This window comes from Mycothermus thermophilus (assembly GCF_041956435.1).
Source record: "Mycothermus thermophilus strain CBS 625.91 unplaced genomic scaffold VTJ04scaffold_5, whole genome shotgun sequence".
Classification (NCBI taxonomy): domain Eukaryota; kingdom Fungi; phylum Ascomycota; class Sordariomycetes; order Sordariales; family Chaetomiaceae; genus Mycothermus; species Mycothermus thermophilus.
In genome coordinates this window covers 1,224,847-1,238,972 of record NW_027191431.1, presented here as the reverse complement: position 1 = coordinate 1,238,972, position 14,126 = coordinate 1,224,847, and the positions used below count along the sequence as shown (strand labels likewise).

Here is a 14,126-nt window from a genome sequence, read left to right as displayed (position 1 = left end):
TGACCCACATAAACGCCAAGTCCGGACTAGCGCCGGCCGCCTTGCGAGCTGGACTCCACTCCCACACCTTTTCCATCCTTCCTTGCCCTTGGCCATCTCCTGGCGTTGCAAGTGCCTGGACGGCGCGGAGCCTGCCGCACGGCAGTTCCGCCTTCGTTGAAACTGACGTGCGCCTTGCCGTAAGATACGCGCCACAACCCTCACCTCAGGTCTGGGAAATCTGGGAAGAGCAAACACCTCACTCACCTCTTGACCCAAGCTCCAAGGGATGGAATCTAGTGGACTGCGAAATTGTTGTTTTTGAGGAAAAGAAAGATCGATGGAAGGCTTCATTTTATTGAAACTGTCCTCATCGAGACCCTGGAGATTGTGCCTGCCTTCGTTGACCGCGCTGTCCTCGTAGGCAGTTATCAGTTGGAATTTTCTGCAGCGCAAGCGTGCGTACTGTGCGAATCGTGCCTGAGCTTGGAAAATAAAGGTGGCCACACTCCGAGAGCCACAAGTTTTTTGCGCTGACATTGAATGCTTGGATGGTGATGATTCCACATGGCAATAATTATCCAAGCTTGAAGAATCAGATCTGTGTATTTGGTCCAGTTCTTTTGCATCATCGAGAAGCCAGACTCTGGCCTCGACACAGAGACGGATATCAGATGGATGTTAGAATGGCGCGAGATGGCTGTCCACACTGTAATTGACACTGTGTGTTATATAAGAGAGCGTGACACACACCCAGCCATGTGTCCAAGGGCTTCTCCTCTGCGCATGCTTCCTTTATCTTTCACCAGTTCCACGCCAAACCACACTCGGCCGCAGCAAGAAACAAGCCACCCTCGCAACAAGAAACGTGAAGCAGAGAGAGCGCTGCGCACCCCACGGCTCCACGGTCGAGTCTTCAACACCACCGTCTCAAAGGTCAGTGGTTCCTTGTCTTCATCATCATCTGCATTTTGCCTGCGTTTCGACCGTCGATCAAGCGAAAAAGTCGGCTGCAGCGGTCGGGATCTGGCCGGAGAGCCAAGTCTGCGAAGTCTGGGGGGAGGGGCCCCAAACTGCGGGCACCCTCGTCGCGCGCCGTGTACCGTACCATTTCCCAGGGCGCATCAAGTTTCCAGGCCCATCTCGACTCTTTCACTTCCATTCACTCCATCACCACCCCAAAACAGCGAAACGGGCGCTGGAACGCAGGTCTGGTATCGTCTACTGGAATTGATACGACCAGCGGTACGGTACCTTACATACCGTATCCACACTGTCTCGCCGCCGCTGGCCCATCGATGACGAGCCCGCGCCGTTCCTGCTTCCATTGTCGATTGCGACGAGGATCCCAAGGACACCCCAGGCTTGCGGCTTGGGGCTTTGCAAGCTGTTGCTCGCTCTTCCGTCTCTGTCTCTCTGCCCGTCATTCTCGGCTCGCTCAGCTTGTCACAGCTTTGCCTTTTTCCCTTTGCTGCACTGGCGCGCTGCACAAACCTCTTCTCCCCCCCTCCATCTCTTGTCGTCGTCCATTCCTCTTCTCCAAGTCCCTCATTCATTCCACGGCCGCCCACCCAAATCTTTCTGCCGCCGTTCCCCCTCGAACCCCAACTTTTTTCTCCCTTCCGCTGTTCCCCTCAGACCTTCGTTGCTTGTAGCAGCCGCAACAATCTGTACCTGCTGCAAACTTGCCCTATCCCGCTCACTGTCTTTATTGCACACGCCCCTCGGCGCGGCCATTTTCAATAATTTTTCCCCTGCTCATCGTCGGACTGAGGCGGTTTTCGCGTCACCAAGTCCAAGCCGAGAAAGATAAAAAAACCACCACCTCGAGCAGAAACTCACAGGCAACTTGACAGAAAACCCCGTCATTCGCACGCCTCGCCTCGCCTCGCATCGCAGCGCATTTACTTTCCTGTCTCCGTGCCTGACAGCTTCTCCACCACTCGTCGCTCGCGCAACCCGTAACCCTGCACGCGTGCCCACTTCGCATCTCTCCTTCGGCGCGCCTACTGTCGTCAGCTTGGACTGTCCAACTTTTTGCTGCGTTGCGTCGCGGTCCTGCCTAGGTCGCAAGGCATGACAGGGAGTCTCGATACATCCGTCTCGCCGTCAGGCGCGACCTCCAACAGCGCCCTCGCCACGCTGCCGACCAGTCGCGCCAGTCCGTTCCCTGCCACCACGACGGCCGCGACACCACCCAGCATGACTATTCGATCCTATGTCTCCTCGGGCGCCGCCTTTCGGCCCGTCGCGACGTCGCAGGCGTCGTTTGCGTCCACCGTCGCCACGGCCAACGGCTCGTTTGATCGCGACGCCAAGAAGCCTATCGGAACTCCGGCCTCCACGACACCGCCTACCCTCTCGTCGGCGCGCATTCGCAACCTTCCTTTGAACACGTCGGAGGAGTCGCTGCGTCTTATGCTCGTTTTCTCTGAGGACCTCGTCGATGTTGAGGTCCTTCCCCCGGAGCAGTCTCCCGACAAGGGCTTCCGGGCCGCCATTCTCAAGTTCAAGACCCCGGCTGGCGCTCAGGAGGCCAAGAACATCCTGCATGGCAAGTCCAACATCTCCAACGATGCGGAGCTGATCGTCGAGATTCTGGGAAACTCTAGCCCGACGGCTCTGAGCGCGTTCCCTGGCGACGCCATTCTTCCCAGCGCATCGAACGGGACCGTCACAACGGGCCCGTCGACCTTGTCGTCCAGGCCCACGTCGCGATTCAACGGCACATTCCAGTCCCTTGACAAGGTTTCGCCACCACTGAACGGCGCATATGGAGAGCGGGCCTCTCAGGACACGGGCTCGTCGTTCCAGGACATCTTTGGGCCGCAGTCTCCCATCGGCAACCGCCTCGCGAACGGCACCCAGGTTACGAGCAAGACCCTCATCGCCGCCGTGGACGACGACGAGACCAAGGAGCTCCTCAAGGACCCCGTGGGGTTCGCTGAAAACGGCCTTCAGCGTCGTCAGACAGCTCCCCAGCTGCCAATCAACCGCCTGGCCAATCTGTCCTTGAACACCAACCCGGGCCCTTCCTCGGTCCCGACTCCTATGCCATATTATGCTCACACGCCCTCGCCTTCCCTGAGCAACTTGTCCAAGACCACCATGTCGCCCACCACTATGGCTGGCCCGGCTGCCCCCTACGCTCCTCCGCCCATGCCATCCCGTATCCACCACTATCCTCCTGCCAACCCCGCCGATCAGAACCCGCCGTGCAACACTCTCTACGTCGGCAACCTACCAGCTGACACGAGTGAGGAGGAGCTCAAGGCCATGTTTTCAAAGCAGCGCGGATACAAGCGTCTTTGCTTCCGGACCAAGCAAAACGGGCCTATGTGCTTCGTCGAGTTTGAGGACATCACGGCGGCGACTCGGGCTTTGAAAGAGCTCTATGGCCAGCCTCTCCACAACAGCACCAAGGGTGGCATCCGTCTGAGCTTCTCTAAGAATCCTCTTGGCGTGCGGTCCAACCAGAACCCCCAAAACCCCATGAACGCAGTGCATGGTAATACCTCGGGATTCACCACGGCAAGCGGCCCGCCGCCCGGATTGGCTCCTCCTGCCAGCCGGGCTGCCGCCTTCCCGGGCCCGCCTCCTGGCCTTGGCGGCAACCTTAATGGTATGAATGGTCTCAACGGCGTTAATGGGATGGCTGGCATGTACGGTTCGTCCACCGGGCCCGGCGCTGCCATGAATCCTTGGAGCGGCATGTACAATGGTTACATGACGGCCGGGGCTGCTTCCTCATACCCCGCTTATATGATGGGCCGGTAATCTTGCCAGACGGCCTTTTGCCCTCTCATCACTGACGGAGTTTTGGCTTTTTGTCTATTTTTTTTTTTCCCTTTTTCCATTTTTTGGCATTTTTGTTTGTCCGAAGCGCGTGGTGCATGTTTTGCGTCAGCATTCTCAGTTCGTTGGTGAACTGGGATCTGCCCATGGCGTCATGCTCTCGTTCCTTTGTGGTCTTTTGTCGGGTTTGGGATGAGGAGTTCATGTCCCTTTCGCAATGATTCCCTGGGGTCACGATGTTTGATTTGTTGTTCGGTTTGGGTTGGTGCATTGGTCAGCCGCCTGGTCGGGTTCGCGGTTGGTCAGGGGATTTTGCTAGATTGGGCTTTGGATCTCTCTCAGGGCGTTGGGGGAGAGTACACTTTGGTTTTCTTGGGACAAACTCGGGAACCATGTTCTGGTTTTTTACGCACATAAACGTCATGGCAACAAGGGCGCAGGTCTTCATGTGGAAGAGGGTAAAAAATGGGGAAATCATTTCGGGCTCATGACGCCGCTACGGATTTGACATCGTTCACTTCATGAGATACCCGAGGCGAGCATCATGGCAACGAAAGGCGTCACTTTTGTTTTCCGGGTATACGAGGTTTCATGGGAGTTCTGGGAAGATAGCGGCATGGGTTTTCCGACACCTGACCATGGGCTGGACTGGTCCATGAGAGGGGGTTGTATTCATTATCATGAGGTCGCGCACGACGAGCATGCCTAAAGAGTTGGAACCCTGTCTTTTCGACGTATCACGATACATGCGAGGACAGAGAGCAGCAGCCTTCGGCACCGGCCTCGGATCCCCGATCCTCCTCTACTTAATGCGCAACGAATATGAGCGGACTCAAGACAACTCGGAACAAAGTCTTCATCAAACATACGGGCTCTCACGCATCACGGAAACGGTACTAAACACACTATACTCGCAAATCTGATATACCGCATGGAAAGGCATGGGATGGGATGAATCGATACACAATCACCACTGGCGCTCCGAACGGGCACATTACACGCACGCACACACGCACACCATTGGGATTCGGGACTGCATAGTCATTGCTTGCACTTGGGTCTGGGGTTTTCGAGGTTGTCATTTTTTTTTTTTCCGCCAGCATCGGCTTGAGCGCCTGAGCTTGGGAGTCCAGCAGCGCCAAATCTTACCCTCACTCCTCGGCGACCAGGAGGGTCGTTGACACGCGGAGCTCAGCGTTCTGGCGGGTTTCTCTTCTCTTGTCGGCGCCCTCCACGGGTGACTAGTTCTTTGCTGGGCCGGCGTTTCTGCCGGTTTAGCGCATCGTTCGTTTTTTGGCATGAATATCATGGGCATGGGGGCGGTTGTTGGTGCGGGCTGGTTGTTGGGTTTTGCCATAAAAGGGTTCAACGGATCAGGAATTAACGTTACGATACCTCTGGGACGTGGAGCTCTGCGTTGGGTTGATTTGTTGCTGGGTTGCTTTTTTTTCCTGGGTGGGACGCATGTGGTGGATGTTTTGTCGGGGTTTATTTACCTGTCATGGAGAGGGAGGGAGGAGTCGGGGTTGTTTTTTTGTTTTTTTGTTTTCTTCATATCTCCCTCTTTGTGTTCCTGTCTCTTCCGGTCTATTTTAGTTTTCTATGGGCCATATGTGGTGGGCTATCTCCTCCGCGTGGTCTCTGCCGCCGTTGGGTTTTTGAAAGAAGCAAGCACCTACCCCCACCCATTCACGATCTTTGAAAAACGGCGGGACATTTTGTACAACCTGGGACGGCGGGATGTTAGACGGATTGTCGGAGGGACGGACACACTCCGGTGTAAATTCGCCATTTCATTCTGTCCTGTCCTTCTCTGGTCTGGCTAGTTCCGGGAGATCACATCTTGGGGATTAGACCTGTCATTTGTGGTTCTTTATTTACTTATAAATGGTAAAGAATAAATAACGAAGGAATGAATTTTCTCTTATTTCTACACGGTGGCTCCCTGGGGTTTCTTCGATGTGTCTCTTGTTATGTCAGGTAGTAGAATTGGCGGGATCTCGTGATGGTCAAATACGGTTGATACATTAGGAGTCCAAGTTCACGATTCGAAGATATGAAAGAAATACGCAACAATGCACAGTCATTATTTGTGCTTGATGAAAACAAACATGATTGCCGCCCTTTCTCTCAATCTGACCGCATTTTCGGCTCTATACACACAATCCCCTCCACAAGTAACACGACGCAGCCCCAAGCCTTCTTTCAGATCATCATTTACTTCCTCCGCGCCCCAAACCCCAAAAATCCTAACAAATCCTTCACCACGCCAACCCACCCCCTCAATCCCCTCACCAGATTCATCATGGCCAAATACCTCCACAAGAAAGTCTCGACGCGGTAATAATCCTGCCCGTAAATCTCCCAAATCCCCTGGACCCTCTCCTTCTGACCTTCCACCGGCGGCTGACCCTCCACGATCCGAATCGTCTCAGCATACCCACCATGTCCTCCTTCATCTCCCACCACCTCGGCCTCCTCCACGGGCACGTCCACGACCCGCATCCGCGGGCCGATGGCCAGCGCCCTGCCGCGGATGGTCTTGTCGGCGGCGAGGCGCGTGGCGGCGTCGACCACGTCTTGCAGCTCGCCGAGCGGCTGGCCGGAGAGAAGCGCGCGCCCGGCTGGGGTGAGGAGGGGGGTTTGGACGAAGTAAGGGCAGAGAACGTTGACGCGGACGGGGGGAGCGGATTTGTTGGAGGGAATTGGACCGAGGACGCCGGCGGTGCCGCGCAGCGCGCGGAATAGGCCCATAACGGCGTGCTTGGAGACGGTGTACTCGGTTTGACCCGGGAGGGGGAGGATGCCGGCGATGGAGGAGATGAGGATGATGTGCCCGTCGCCGGTGGTGGGGTTGGCGGAGAGGTTTTGGGTCAGGTAGTGCAGCGCGAGGTGGACGGTGTACATGACTCCCGTGAGGTTGACGGCGAGGACTTTGAGCCTCGGAGGGGGAGGGATGGAGGAACCATCGGATGAATCGAGGTTGAGCGGGTTGTCGAAGGTGCCCGAAGAGGGGTCGCCGTTTTCGACGATGCCCGCGCCCGCGACGACGCAGTCGATGCCCTTGGTCGGGGAGGCGGAGACGGCGAAGCGGAAGAGCGAGACTTGCTCGGCCCACGAGGTCACGTCGCAGTGCTGGTAGGCGATGAGCTGGTCCGGCTTGGTGGTCGGGGAGGAGCGCAGCTCGGCGACGAGGGATTCGCCCAGGGCGTCGTTGACGTCGCCGAGGATGAGGTTGGCGCCGTGGGCGGCCCAGTGCCGGGCGAAGGCGGCGCCGAAGCCGGACGCGCCGCCCGTGATGACGATGGTTTTGCCGGCTAGGGTGGACGGGTCGTAGGGCTTGGAGAGGTCGACGGGGCCGGAGAGGTGGGTGAAGCGCACCGCGCTGAACGGGTCGTCGGCGGTAGGAACAGACATGGTGGGTGGTTTCTGGGAGGGGTTAGCGTGAGGTTGGGAGGATGTTGTTTGATGAAGATGGTCGACGGGGCGTGTATGAGGGAGACGAGGTAGTGAGAAGATTGTGAGATGTGAAGGTCAAGGAGGGGTGGTCGGTCGAGCACCGGCGATTCCTGTTTGCGATGCCGCACAACTCAAGCACTCCCTTCCGGCATCAATTGATGTATCCAGTGAGATGAATTGAGGTTATATCCTCAGGCAACAAGTTGCCGGAGCTTGAAATGCCGTCGAGGGCAAGGTGATTTGGGAGTTCTAGGGATTCACATCATTCTGCCACTACCTACTGGAACGTCACAACGCCAACCGCGTGTTTATGATCTGATACGGAAGTTGTTGGGCGGCTTCTCAAGGGACTGGCGATTTTAAGAAATCGACGTTGAAAGGCAGTTCAGAGTTTCAACGAGAACAACCTGGAAGTCATAGAGAGGACCACAAGTTATCAAGAACAAATCTGGCCGAGGACAGGGCGCTTTTTGAAGGCTGATCAGCCCCTGTCAAACCTGAGATTTGGGGTCAAATGCAAGCCCAACTCAAGCCTTGGGCCGAGCGGGAACGTCACCGCGGTCTAGGTTGGCGAGAACATCTGCTCCGTAACCTAGCGTGTAGGGTGGACACCTGAATGCTACGTTCTCGGTATCCACGTCTCCACGACATGATAGGCACAAAACACACGCCCAAGTGTTGGTACGTAGGTTGTAAGTGTAATACGTGTGTGCTCGTGTTGTGTGGCATGTTGGCGTGTAACTCGAAGAAGACGGGATGGCCCTTTGTCGACTATGGGCACATGGTCTCATGATACTCGTTTTCATTACCTTGGCTTCACCGACTTGTCCAAGGCTGGGATCGAGAAGGACAGAGCAGTTGGTCCTGCGTAACAGTGGCTGTCTTGGCGATGGGAGGAGGGACGGTTTGTTGGTTTGTCGGCTTGGGCGTTGAGAGTTAACCGAACGGCCGGGTTGGACTCGGCTGAGTCGAGTTTCGGTTGTCTGTCTCGAACATCAAAAGATAACGGTCATGGTTAACTCCAGCCCAACTCTTTGTTCTGTCTGTCCACTTACACTTCCAGCCCTACGACGCTGTCCCGGTCTTCTCCCTACCCTGACCCTTGCCTGGCCCCTCGCTCCTGCCCCTCAACAGTGGATCTCGCCATGAGGTGGAGATTGTCATGTCACGGCGGGCGACCCCACGGAGCACGGCTCCGGTTGCGGGGCATGGCGGGGCAATCGGACGCTTTCCTCGCCCGGAGGCAAGGAAAAAAAGTGCAAAACCGTAGACGCGCCGGAGCATCATCGGGAGACCTTTGACTCATTGGAATTGGAATAAATACTCCCCCTGGACGATTTGCTCAGACAACCCCTTCCAGTGAGCCAGCACAAACAATCGCACTCGCACACACACAATGACTCAATTGCCTCCAAGGAACGTCGGTATGTTCAAGTTTCATTGACTGCCCCTCCATGTAATACTCCCCTGCCTCCCTTGACGATGTTCTAATACCCATTTCCCCCAGGCGTCCTCGGCTGCACCGGCTCGGTGGGCCAGCGCTTCATCCTCCTCCTCCAAGAACACCCGTCCCTCCGTCTCGTGGCCCTCGGCGCCTCGTCACGGTCTGCTGGCAAGAAATACCGCGATGCCGTGCGCTGGAAGCAGGCGAAGCCCATGAAGCCCGAGGTGGCCGACCTCGTCGTGCGCGAGTGCCGCGCCAGCGAGTTCGCCGACTGCGACATCGTCTTCAGCGGCCTAGACGCCGACGTGGCCGGTGACATTGAAAAGGAGTTCCAGCTGGCCGACATTGCCGTCTTCAGCAACGCCAAAAACTACCGCCGCGATCCGCTCGTACCCCTCGTCGTGCCCACCGTCAACCTCGACCACTTCGCGCTGATCCCGCACCAGCGCAAAACCCACAACCTCAACAAGGGCTTCCTCGTCTGCAACAGCAACTGCGCCGTCATCGGCCTCGTCATCCCCTTCGCCGCCATCCAGGCCCGCTTCGGCCCCATCGACACCGTGTCGGTCGTCACCATGCAGGCCGTCTCGGGTGCCGGCTACCCGGGCGTCAGCAGCATGGACATCCTCGACAACATCGTCCCCTTCATCTCGGGCGAGGAGGACAAGCTCGAGTGGGAGGCGCAAAAGATCCTCGGCGGCGTCAACAGCGACGCCACCGCCTTCACCCTGCGCTCCGACCTGCGCGTCTCGGCCGCCTGCAACCGCGTCCCCGTCCTGGACGGCCACACGGCCTGCGTGTCGCTGCGCTTCGTCAACCGCCCGCCCCCGACGGCCGAGCAGGTCCGCGAGGCTCTGAGGGAGTACGTGTCGGAGGCCCAGAAGCTCGGATGCCCGTCGGCGCCGAACCCGCCGATTAAGGTCTTTGACGAGCCCGACCGTCCGCAGCCCAGGTTGGACCGGGACCTGTCCAACGGGTATACCGTCAGCGTGGGCCGCGTGAGGGAGGATGAGAGCGGCATTTTTGATATCAAGTTTGTGGCCCTGAGCCATAACAGTGAGTGGCACCACCCGGTTCCCGCCGTTTATTTCCGCTTGTCACAGTGCTAACCAGGGAACACACAGCCGTCATCGGCGCGGCCGGCTCTTCCATCCTCAATGCCGAGGCCGCCATCCTGAAGGGTCTCATCTAATCCCAAGAGCGGGAGCATTCCACAAAAAAAACAATGTCAGGGGTAGGCGAGCGGAAGAGTTTGTAGTATTTCAGTGTATAACGGTTGCCATAATACAGCGAGTATATACCCAAGATCACCTCAGGGCCCGTTCCCTTATGCTCGTGTCTGGCTGGGTATATCCAACACGTGCGACGATGACCAGAAAAAAGTACTGGTGGAGGCAACGTGGGACGCAACATGGAAGCGGATGCACTCGGCCGATGAAGTTGTCTCTACGGCATAATTTTGACTGGCTGTCACGTCTGGGGTTTACATATGTCTGTTGCACATACATCGTTCTCGTGCAACCTGATGAAGAACTAAGTTTCTTGGGTGGCAGAGGGAGAGAGGTTGGACAGGGAGTTATGGCCGAACCAGTAGTCAGAAAAGCTGGTACGGAGAACATTATGAGACAGCTGAAGACCTGTTCGGCCGCATATGGATTTATGTGTCTTAGGTGTCTTGAGTCTGGTTTAATGCCGTCGTCCACACAGATATAAAAAAAAAGTCCCAATTCAGACAGCTGAGATTGGTGTTTGAGTCAGACGTGTTGTTGATGTCGTACACACCTAGACGTTTCCTCCTTGGTGTAGGCTTGCTCATGACAGTTGGATTGTTCTCGTTCTGTCACAAACGGGGCAGAGGATGAAGTGAGGATGGGAGAATGGTTTGAGCTAGGTTGCTGACCATATGCGTACATACTCCGTAACGTTAGTTAAGATTTAGAGCGGGATGGCATTAGGGTCCAGAACGTGATGGGAACCGAACTGTCAACAAGCCGAGGGAGTTCTGACGGGACGGGAAGCCTTTCATCTCATGTGAAGCTTTAACCTCCAAAAGCTTGCCCCTGGCCCTTGAGCACGATGGGATTTTTGGCGGGGTTCCCGTCCACAACCGCCCGTTAGCTCCTCTGTAGCCCGCCAAGCTTCGCCTGTCAAAAGCTGACGCGAGCGCCTGATCGACATCCAGGGTGGCCATCTAAAACCGGGATACGGAAGCGGCCGGCCACGGGAGCCAAACAAAATCCGCTTGGTCTCTTTGGCGAGGGGATGGGAATTTGGATGAGATATCCCGGTCATTGTCTGTACTCCGTAGTGTATGGGCGGTAGCTAGTGTGGCCCCTTGTTAGGTTTGAGGAGGACAGAGTGATGATGAGTGGTGCATGTGTCCTGCAACGCAATGCGTGGTTGAAACTCTTGCGGGGGTTATGCCATCATTGATGAATGTTTTGACCAGTTCGTCAGTCGTTCGTTTGGAGGGAGAGAGATTGTCCGGCAGCAGGGACCGAGGTCATGGAGATCGACGGTGCAAGGAGCTGGAGTTGTTTGTCGAGGGTCGGCTGAAATGAGATGGGATTGCTGCAGACGGAAACGCAACTTTCTGGACCTGGGGTTTCTGAGGTGCGTTTTGTTCTGAACAGTTCCAAGTTCCGGGTTTTCAAGTGTGTTGAATTGGAAGTCTAGAAGTTCCTTCCCGTGCCTGACAGGGTGCAGAGTCCCCCCTCCTTCTTCATCCTTCGCCCCTCGCCGCGCGTCCCCACGTTCCCAATTTGGCTGCGCTAACGTACCTGAGCTAACTGAACGGTTACCCGAGCCCGTGTAACTCCAACGACCGCAACGCCTCTTTTGTGTCGAACATCAACGCTCAACCACAAACTTCCACACATTCCCTTTTGTCCAAACCGACTCTTGCCAGCCCTCCAGCTTGCCGTCGAACCTCGCACTATTTGACGACTCTGATCTACATCAACGCTGGCCGTTTGACAGTCCTGCGCCATGGCGACCGCAGAAACGGCGCCGCCCGCGCCAACCCAGGCCGCTGCTCAACCAGTATCCTCTGCCGACGACGAGATCCGAACCCAGGTACAAGAGGTTCTATCATCAGAAGTACGCAGTCCGCCATTTGCATTGCCTGTGTGTGGCCCTGCTAACCGTTTCTCCAGATCGGCATCCCGGTGATGCTCAACCGCCTCAAACAGAGCATTGCGTCAGCAAAGGCAAGCCAGCCAGCTTTCGAGAATCTCCCGATTTCTCCAATCCCCCCGCTAACCTCTCCTCCCTCCCACAACAGGAATTCGCCCAGTTCCTCAAGAAACGCTCGATTCTCGAAGACGAACATGCCAACTCGCTCAAGAAGCTCTGCCGAGCGTCCCAGGAGAACATGTCCCGGCCTGAACATCGCGGCGGCACCTTTGGCCGTGCCTACGAGGAGATGATGCTGGTCCACGAGCGCATGGCCGACAACGGCCTCCAGTTCGCCATGTCCTTACAGCAAATGGCAGAGGACCTTTCCGAGCTGGTCGCCATCGCCGACAAGTCGCGCAAGGGCTGGAAGCAGAGCGGTCTGGCGGCCGAGCAGCGCGTCGCCGAGCTCGAAGCTGCTATGCGCAAGTCCAAGGCAAAGTACGACGGCCTTGCCGAGGAGTACGACCGCGCTCGCACCGGAGACACCACGGGCCGCCAAGGCGGCAAGATGTTCGGTTTCAAGGGTCACAAGACGGGCGCGGCCCACGAGGAGGACCTGCTGCGGAAAACCCAGGCAGCAGACCAGGACTACCAGGGCAAGGTCCAGGCTGCGTCTGCGGAGAGGGCCGAGTTGGAGACGAAGACTCGGCCTGAGACGGTTCAGGCTCTTCAGGATATTGTGAGGGAATGCGACTCGGGGTTGGCGCTGCAGATGCAGAAGTTTGGTATGTTGTCGTTCCGGTGGATCTGGCGAGAGGGATGCTAACACGGGTGCGCAGCCTCTTTCAACGAAAAACTGGTTCTGAGCAACGGCCTGAGTCTCAGTCCGCTCAAGCAAACTCCCGAGGCCCGGAGCCTGCGTGAGACGGTGCTTTCCATCGACAACGAGAAGGATCTGAACGACTATCTTGTCGGCCAGCACCTGAGGCTACCGCCGAGGACAGGCCCGCCCAAGTACGAGCGGAATCAGGTATGCCTTTCCCCTGGCTTTTGGGTGAATCCTGCAACCTAACATGCGATGCGCAGCTTCTTGACGCAGCAAACCGGTCGACGGCGGCCTTACCGCAGCCGCCGCAACAACCACCTGCCCAACAACAGCCTCCACCACCCACCATCTTCTCCTCTAACTCCCGCTCCAACACATTCTCGGAATCATCGCCACCAGCACAACCTCCTTCCGGGCATAGCTACAACCAGAGCCTGGGCTCCCTACCCCTGCTGGGCGGACCTCCGCGGCCACCATCTCAACCACAGCATGAACGCAGCTACAGTCACGGTAGTGCCGTGAACCAAGGCGGGACTGCCAACCAACCACCGTTCCGGGGTCCGAGTCCGCAACATCAACCGCAAGCCTCCACTTCCCGGTTTACGCCCGCGACATCGCAGGGTCCGCCACAGCTGGGCGCGTTGCCGTTCCAAACGGCCCCATCGCAGGGTCCCCAACCAGCATCTTATGCGCCACCACCGCCGCAGAGTTCGGCCCCGGCGGGACCAGCGCCGGCACCAACCCTAGGACCAGGCCCGCTGGCCCCGTCGCGGCCCGTGTTTGGCGTCGACCTGATGAAGCTGTATGAGCGCGACGGCCTGGCGGTGCCCATGGTGGTGTACCAGTGCATCCAGGCCGTGGACCTGTTTGGGCTGCACGTGGAAGGCATTTACCGGCTTTCTGGGTCGCTGCCGCACGTGAATAAGCTCAAGAACCTGTTCGACACGGATTCGTCGTCGGGCAACCTCGACTTCCGCAACCCCGAGAACTTCTTCCACGACGTCAACAGCGTGGCGGGCTTGCTCAAGCAGTTCTTCCGCGACCTGCCCGACCCGCTCATGACGAGGGAGAATTACTCGGCGTTTATCGAGGCAGCTAGTACGTTTCTCTCTTCCTAACCTCTGACATCGTTTGACGGTTGTGTATGTGCGCAGAACTGACTTGTTCCCCCTTGCCGCAGAACACGAAGACGACATTGTCCGCCGCGACTCGCTGCACGCCATCATCAACAACCTGCCCGACCCCAACTACGCCACCCTCCGGGCCCTAACGCTGCACCTGCACCGCGTCATCGAGAACTCGTCGTCCAACCGCATGAGCAGCCAGAACCTGGCCATCGTGTTCGGCCCCACGCTCATGGGCACCGCGCCCGGGTCCAACATCTCGGACGCCGGGTGGCAGGTCAGGGTGGTGGATACCATTTTGCAGAATACGTACCAGATTTTTGATGATGATGATTGAATGATGTGACGGGTTGGTGGATGGTGATGGTCGGGAGGTTGTATG

General features: G+C 57.2%; 5 protein-coding genes across 5 annotated transcripts; 3 read left to right on the top strand and 2 right to left on the bottom strand.

The window, feature by feature from the left end:
* Window positions 1–2,055: 2,055 nt before the first annotated feature.
* On the top strand, window positions 2,056–3,756 carry VTJ04DRAFT_7492 (uncharacterized protein; the record flags this gene model as incomplete). Its single annotated transcript, XM_069365825.1, has 1 exon — window positions 2,056–3,756. One exon carries the CDS (start codon window positions 2,056–2,058, stop codon window positions 3,754–3,756), a length of 1,701 nt encoding a protein of 566 aa, XP_069216821.1.
* A 2,235-nt stretch (window positions 3,757–5,991) lies between these two features.
* On the bottom strand, window positions 5,992–7,191 carry VTJ04DRAFT_7491 (uncharacterized protein; the record flags this gene model as incomplete). The annotated part of the gene is made up of 1 exon (XM_069365824.1): window positions 5,992–7,191. One exon carries the CDS (start codon window positions 7,189–7,191, stop codon window positions 5,992–5,994), a length of 1,200 nt encoding a protein of 399 aa, XP_069216820.1.
* A 1,438-nt stretch (window positions 7,192–8,629) lies between these two features.
* VTJ04DRAFT_7490 (uncharacterized protein) lies at window positions 8,630–9,869 on the top strand (the record flags this gene model as incomplete). The annotated part of the gene is made up of 3 exons (XM_069365823.1): window positions 8,630–8,657; window positions 8,741–9,733; window positions 9,802–9,869. The coding sequence occupies 3 exons, from the start codon at window positions 8,630–8,632 to the stop codon at window positions 9,867–9,869; spliced, it is 1,089 nt and encodes a 362-aa protein (XP_069216819.1).
* A 115-nt stretch (window positions 9,870–9,984) lies between these two features.
* On the bottom strand, window positions 9,985–10,296 carry VTJ04DRAFT_7489 (uncharacterized protein; the record flags this gene model as incomplete). Its single annotated transcript, XM_069365821.1, has 1 exon — window positions 9,985–10,296. One exon carries the CDS (start codon window positions 10,294–10,296, stop codon window positions 9,985–9,987), a length of 312 nt encoding a protein of 103 aa, XP_069216818.1.
* A 1,369-nt stretch (window positions 10,297–11,665) lies between these two features.
* VTJ04DRAFT_7488 (uncharacterized protein) lies at window positions 11,666–14,081 on the top strand (the record flags this gene model as incomplete). Its single annotated transcript, XM_069365820.1, has 6 exons — window positions 11,666–11,776; window positions 11,833–11,886; window positions 11,961–12,579; window positions 12,634–12,824; window positions 12,881–13,718; window positions 13,801–14,081. 6 exons carry the CDS (start codon window positions 11,666–11,668, stop codon window positions 14,079–14,081), a joined length of 2,094 nt encoding a protein of 697 aa, XP_069216817.1.
* Window positions 14,082–14,126: the final 45 nt, after the last annotated feature.